At 41.8% G+C, this 7,428-nt stretch overlaps 1 protein-coding gene across 1 annotated transcript; it reads right to left on the bottom strand.

The window, feature by feature from the left end:
• Nucleotides 1-5,231: 5,231 nt before the first annotated feature.
• LOC147465326 (uncharacterized) lies at nt 5,232-5,714 on the bottom strand. The gene has a single exon (XM_086511540.1). It carries the CDS (start codon nt 5,712-5,714, stop codon nt 5,232-5,234), a length of 483 nt encoding a protein of 160 aa, XP_086367666.1.
• Between the last annotated feature and the right edge of the window lie 1,714 nt (nt 5,715-7,428).

Here is a 7,428-nt window from a genome sequence, read left to right as displayed (position 1 = left end):
CACTCTCTTTTATCTTCCCCTAGTGCTAACTGCCTTTGTTAAATGCCTCCTAACTTGTGGGCATAATGCAAGAAACTGAGGCCATGAGATATTAGGACCCTTACCTCGCATGTCTTCCAACAGGTAGTATGGAGCCATACCATGTCCAAGAGGGAAGTCTTGGAGATTGATACGACGTCGAGTCCTCTTAGCTTCCTTGGTCTCCTTTGCCTTCTTGCCTCGTTCATGGTCACTCTGTGATGTGACACCTTCTTTCTGTTTACCTTTTCCTCGGCCACGCTTAATGCCATTTGCTTCCATGTCAACCGCATTTTAGTTTGTCACCTCTACCACATGCACATTTGGATCTGGCAAAGGTGGAACTCCTTCCACCCCTTGTGGAGGTGGTCTTGGTCCATTTGGTCTTTGTAGAAGCCTTGGTTGTTGACCAGTTCCTTCACCTACATTCATCACTGGGTAATTCAAGTTAGGTCTCCCTGGCTCCCTACGGGGCCAAGGAAAATTATACATCCCATGTCCAGACTCTCCGCAATTCCAACATTGCAAGACTCTCCTAGGTTGTGGATCTCGCTCTTCAGATTTATTTGCTTGTCCCCTTGGACCTACAGCTTGTGCAAGGTGAATTGACAAGCTACTTAAAGATTCATTCAACTTCTCAATTACTTCAGTTGTTACCTCAGGAAGCTCCCTAGATGTCGATGCTTGTGACTTACCTTTGGGTCTAAGACCTTCTATTGGAACCTCTCCCCTTAGGCACTTGAGTTTCCTATACTTCTTGGAAGCTCTAATTTCAGTTGCATCATAGGTGGCAAGTGCATCCGCCTCCACCTTTACCTTAAGATTAGGAAAGAGTCCAGCTATGAATCTCTCCTTCTTTAGAAATTTTGCACCATCACCAGGGTTAGCAACATTTCGTATCCATAGATCCCAAAGACGTAGAAACTCTTGCTTGTACAAGTAGTAGTCATCTAAATCTTTCTGCTTATGAGAAACAATGTCTTGCCATAGTTTTTGAGTGTTTTGGGGATCAAAGAAGTATCTCTTGAAATGATTCAAAACTTCTGTGTAATTCCCCTTAACTTCCTTAGGCAAAGAGTCAAACCAAGTGCTAGCATCTTTCCTAAGGACCCCCTCAAACATTTCTACGCGCTCTTGATCAGTTACTATCCTCTTGATACGGCAAGACATCTGGAAATTTGCTAAAAATAATTTTGCATCCTCTCCAGGCTCTCCAAAGAAAAGAGGATATCCGGACATTTGGCGTTGGCTTTCCATTATTATGAAGGATTACAACATGAGTTGCAACAAGGGATACAATAGAAACTTAGAACCACTCGCCTGCAAATGAAGAAGTAAGAAAGTACCACTCTAGGTTTTCTTCTTCAGCTATCCAAGCTTCAATGAGGTCTCGATTTGTTTGATGAAAACAAAAAGGTAGACTATTTATGAGCTCTAAGAAGGGTTGAAATTCTTTAAAGCTAAGGCGATAAACATAAATCTCTAGAACTTCATTTTCTGGATCTAGAAGAGCAACCACGTCCCAAGTAATGAATTGCACTTGCTCTACAATTCCCAATGCACAAGCGGTTTGTATAAAAACTAGATCTTCATGCTCGTCGAAGGCTGTGAGAAAGTAGCAGTTGACTAGGAGCTCCTTTCCTTCGAGTTCCACATAGTCGGAATGAGGCAATCTTCTCACAATTTCATAAAGAAAATCCTCATCAAATCCAATCAAGCTTGCAAGATTTAAAGACTCCACTTGTGCTACAAGACTCCTGAACAGAAACTCCTTAGGATTATGGTTAAATCATTCATAAGCATCAAGAGATTTACAATGTCTCTATGAACAAAGTGTTATAGAAAGTAGAGAAGGATGAGTATTTACACAAATTTGCAATCTTCTCTATGCTCTCTTTATTAAGACAAGCCCTAAATAGCTCCCTATCTCCTTTGTTGAAAGTGAAAGGAAGACTATTAATAAGACGCAAATGAGGGAAAAATTCACCAAATGTGAGTCTATGAAGCATGAACTCTGACTGCAAGTTTCCTGAAGAGTCTCCCTCAATGGTGAAATGCACACACCAAATTTCACTCTATTTACCAATCTTAGGGCACACACTATTTGGATGAATGTGCGGTCTTCCTTAGTGCCCAACAGCAAAAGGAAAATGGAATCCACACGCAGGACCTTTCGTCTTAGCTTCACCACCCTCTTGTTATGAGGGAGACACTCTACTACCTGCTCCTGCAACTCAATCGGTAATAGAGCTAGATCTCTAAGGATTGAACTTTCACTGCACACACACTCCTTGTTAGAACAAATGATCGTTTTTTGTTTTTGTAACAAACTTGGACAAAGAAAAAACCAACATACACACTATTTTTCTTGGCTGCACTTCATTTTAAAATAAACTGAACACATGTACATCAAAAGAAGTGTGGTAGTTGATGAGAGGTAGGATGACAGGTTGTAGAGATGCAAGAATTTTCCCTATTTTTTCAGCCCCAAACATAAACACCATACGCTCCTCAAAATGTATCTTTCTACTGAGTGCAATATTTATCCTAATATGTGGTGTGAAGTAAAAAGGGAAAATTTCTAAGCCATTATCCATGCTCTATACATAACCTAATGCCTAAAATAGAACAAATATATATACATCGAAACTAAGATCGTACCTAATGAGAGGCAAAATAAAAGGATTTACTGAAGCGTTTATTTCGGCTAACCTAAGAGAACCTAAAATTCTATGAATTACACATTGAAATTGCAACTTAGTACTAGCAATGATGTGTACCTTTTGCCTTGTAATCGGAGTGAAAGGATCATACAAATTCTCGTGCTTCATGCAAACTACTTGACTATTCTAAAGATTGATCCTACACAAAAACATACACAAGTTGGTCCTCAGTGGGGGCACCAATTTGAGGCAGTCCGGGGCAGGCAACAATAAGAGTGGCCTCTAAGCACTCTTCTAAGCTCCCGTGCTGCTCAATTGGGTTGGGGTTGGAAAAAACAACAAACACACACACAAACACACAACCTAACCCTACACAAATTTGGGGCACCACCTAGTTTTGGATGTGAACTAGGACGCGTAAAGAGAGAGAGAGAGAGAGAGAGAGAGAGAGAGAGAGAGAGAGAGAGAGAGAGAGAGTGCTCGGGCTGCTTCGAAATGTATCAGCAATGATCAAGCAAACACAATTATATATGTAAGAAAGAGAGAGAAAGGGGAGGGGGTGCTTGTTGCATTAATATCTTCTTACAAATCTGTCATGACCAATCAAAGTGAGATTACTATTTGTTCAACATAGCTTGAGTAAATTACACCACAACACATCACAAGAAAAACAACCCCAGTCACTGTCTTAAGGCCAGGGGAGTCCTCTCCACCCTGTCGCCCTCTTACAGTATGTGGGATTTATGGCCAAATTGATGACAACACCCAGAGACAAGCTATCAAGAACTTTAAAAAAAAAAAACACCAAGACACTTATACATCATTGTTGTCCATTTCTTCACGTTGGAAGAGAGACAAAGTATCCAAGCTTAGTCTTTCATCATTATAGTGGGTTTCACATTCAATTGATTCGTGGGTTCAAAAACATCCAAAGCTTTGCTTTGTAGCTCGTGTAGCTATCCCTATTGGCTCACAGTGACCAATTTTACTTATAGATTTCAATAGAGGTGGCCAATGACAAGACTTGAATAGACATGCGCTATAGCTCCACTTTCTCCACGCCTTCCACCAAACAGTTGTACTCAATGTCTTGATTGCATCTATGGGTCATGGATCCCCGAACATTCCTTCTCTATTGGTGTAAGCTATCTTTTGCGTATAAGATACCTTGCCATTTGTATAACTGTATAACTGTGTACACACTTTATTAAAGAAATTGATGAACTCATCATTAGTAGATTGATTGTGCATTTAGCCTGCCCCATGTAAATAGGTACATACTTGATCCCAACATTTCTCACCAAAAGAGACCATCATATTTTTCACTCGTGTTGCAAAGGACGTACTCTCCTTCAGCTTGCAAACAACCTCATGCATGTACCAAAAGACCCGTCCAAATATGAATGCATCTTTATCAACCAAGTGTACTAGATGCATCAAAGGCTATATAACAATGACAAAAAAATTGATATTTCTTTGGAATACTCAAGAATCACAAGCTGAACGCACTTGGTGGCTATTGGCTCATATCAGGGATACCTGCCGCAATCCAAATACGCCATCTTCTATCTGTGATTGTTTCACAAAGGCTATTTTAAAGTGAGCATAGGGTGAAAGCATGTTAACCTGTCGCGCTTTTTGTGCTAGTTAGCAGTTTCAAGTTAGCACATCTTCAAAAAGTTGGACGTCCGGTAAATTTTTTACAAATAATATCAAAATTTGTCGGAGGCTGTACATTTGGATTCTTTGTTTCAAGTGCTTTCTATTGATATATCATATGTCATAGATCTTGGAGATGTAGCTCAAGTTATTGTACTGGTTAGCATATGTCAAAATTGTGCTAGTTAGCATTGTCCGGGACATGAAAAAGCATGACAGGATAACATGCTTTCACCCCATAAGTAAAAAGCATGCTTTCTAATAAACTTGAGCTCACTAATGATACTTTTTCAAAGTCCTTGAGAAGAAATTCAAAGTGTGGGCAGTACATTGAACCCATGTAAGCTCAGGATTCTTTTTTAGATTGCATGCCCCTGCACCTTTGTAGTTAGATGCATTGTCTGCACGATAATCATAATGCAAACAAAAAGGAAACATTATAGGGTGGAGAGGAGTTGATCCATTTGTGCGCGCAACGTCAATATGATGGAATTGTTGTTGATAGCATGTTTTTCTTTGATTAGGCTTTGTAAATTGTGTGCCAACCACACCTAGAGCTAACGTGTCATCTATTAATTTTGTTTTGGAGTAGGAATTATATTAGCTTTGCATGAACCACCTTGCATTTGGTTAGAATTTCCAGACATTACAACAAGAAGCATGACTTGCAGCAAAAATATAAATATAAAGTTGCCCACAATTGTGTGGTTTGCAAATATTGTTTTTAGCGTGAGAATATACACAGGGAAGCTATATATAGAGGAATGAATGTTATCATGATATTGAAATAAGCTAGATCTTGTGGGAAGAAGAGGAGGGAGGCCCCGATGGATGGTGAGGCCAAGAGGGCTAATATGAGTAACGTCAAAGCCATTAATATTAAGCTTCTAGCTAGAGGAAGAAGAGCTGGTGCTGGTAGACGGCCACGGTAGCAGTGGAGTTGAGGAAGGTGATAATGCCATAGCCACGAGCACCGCGGAAGTCGCCGGTGCCACCGACAATGGCGATCTCGTTAGTGCCCGCATTGATAAGGCCTTGGAGGCTGAGGGTACCATTGAGGGAGCCGTCAGCGTAAGAGAGGACCTCCACTTCCACGCCATGGAAGTCGGCGGTGGAGCTGGCCTGGACAGTGTAGCCGCGCATGGAGCCTAGTAGGAGGGAGGAGGGGTCGGCACTCTCGGTGACGTTGAAGGCAAAGAGTTGCGTTTGGCCGAAGGTACCAGTGGAGCCGGAGGAGTCGATAGAAGTAATGAGGGTGCCTAGGTCAGGTAGCCCGAAGCCCACGTGCACGTAGTATTCCAGCGACGTTGGCATGATGCTCCAGTCAGGTACTCTCGCCGCCCCAGCTGCTGCAGGCATTTGCACCATCGTCATCATCATTATCATGACTGTTGTTCTTATTAGAGCGCCCCCCTTCGATGACGCCATATCCGCACGCAGATGAGCGCCTTATTAATATTGCTATTGTTAGCTGTGTGTGTGTGTGTGTGTGTGTGTGTGTGTCTCTGTGTGTGGGGGGGGAGAGAGAGTGGGAACAAGATGAATCGAAGAGAAGGGAAGATTTGACGTCGTTGGTGCTGTTCGCCACTCTTTATATCCTTTATCCAGCCGCGACTTCTTAACCTGGGAACAACCAGCACAATGCACATGTGCTTTTGGTAATAACGACTTCCCTTTCGCCCACCTTTTGACCTTCTAGACTTGTATTAAGCCTAGCACATTAATTTGCCTGCCAAGATGAGGATGGAAGAAAATACTTACTTAGTTAACACACCATCATATTTTTTTCAAAGCTCCACATAGAAATACCCTCTCCCTTTAAAACATAACAATCGACACCCTTCAACCTTAGCTACAATATGTTAGCTATGTGGTTTCAAAGCGAGCAAATCAAACTAACACAAGAGCCGGAAGGAATTCAATATTAGTACTAGGGAGGTGTCACCTACGTGTACCTAATTTTTTACCCCTATATATGGGACCCTCTGTAAAATCCAACTTTTCTGCCTTATAAAAACACCCCACTCTACACTTACGTGACACCATCTGGTAAACCTTGGTGACTACCTTGGGATAAAAGCACCTCATGCACAAGGCCTTGTCATCATAGACATCTACAGTCCAACAAGACTACCTCTGTCGCTCTTGCTCACAAGAAGGAATCCCTTCCTCAAAGGCGCCTCACCCTCTGCTTGCTCACGGACCAGGGTCTATTCTCAAAAGGGGGAGTTCTCCTCATCCTCCTCAAACTCTGGCTACCCACACATCTCCTCACTTCTCATGTTGGACCCCTACAATTGTTGTCCCTCCTCTTAATTTTTTCTCTAGATTTGTTTTATCTTTGTGTTGGTAGTCTGCATGCTTGCCACTTGGTGATGCATGTTTTACCACTTTTGCAGATGATGCAAATTGTAAGGTTTAAACACATCTTTTAATGAAAAATTAAAGGATGATGCCTTAGAGAGATGGATTTCATTTGCACAACATTGGTGAGACATGATGATTAAGTGCATACGAACTGATAATTTGGTGGAGAGTAGATCTCCAATGACTACAACCATTTTTATGATACACATGGCATAAGCAGTGTAAAGCTCTGGGACTGCCTTCTTCGATCCTCCGCCCAACCACCCTTTATAGGCTTTGCCCCTAGGATCCCGTCTCCATTAACAGCCGGTCCTTGGCCCGGTCCTTGACCTCCAGAGTGACCCTTGTCCTAACATTACTCCCCCCTTGGAGAAGCATTTTCGTCATCGAAAACAAGAGTGATGGTACACTAATGTATTTCCCAGAGGGATCCTTCATGGATCCACCGGAACATGGTTCAATAGGAGGTTCAATGAAACCAAGAATAACATCTTGATTTTTCACATTGTTGTCCATTTGCAACCGTCTTGTGTTACCGGTTCCTATCCAATCATAGTGTTTAGACTCCATTTAGAACGCATGTGAGCATGCTAAACGAGTTATCACGACCAAAATGTACCCGAAATAGCACATCTGCTTAGTTTCCATGGGAGGAAATTTTTGACATAACTCATCTGCCAACTTTAAGTCCTTGACTTGTTCTCAAATTTTATCAGTAAAC

Source organism: Adiantum capillus-veneris, chromosome 1 (assembly GCF_014529385.1).
Source record: "Adiantum capillus-veneris isolate H3 chromosome 1, ASM1452938v2, whole genome shotgun sequence".
NCBI lineage: Eukaryota > Viridiplantae > Streptophyta > Polypodiopsida > Polypodiales > Pteridaceae > Adiantum > Adiantum capillus-veneris.
The sequence above is the reverse complement of the archived record's forward strand: the minus strand, read 5'-3'. Positions and strand labels throughout refer to the sequence as shown.

Excerpts from the sequence above, each read along its gene's own strand:
- LOC147465326 (XM_086511540.1), bottom strand. The coding sequence starts at position 5,714 with ATGACGATGGTGCAAATGCCTGCAGCAGCTGGGGCGGCGAGAGTACCT.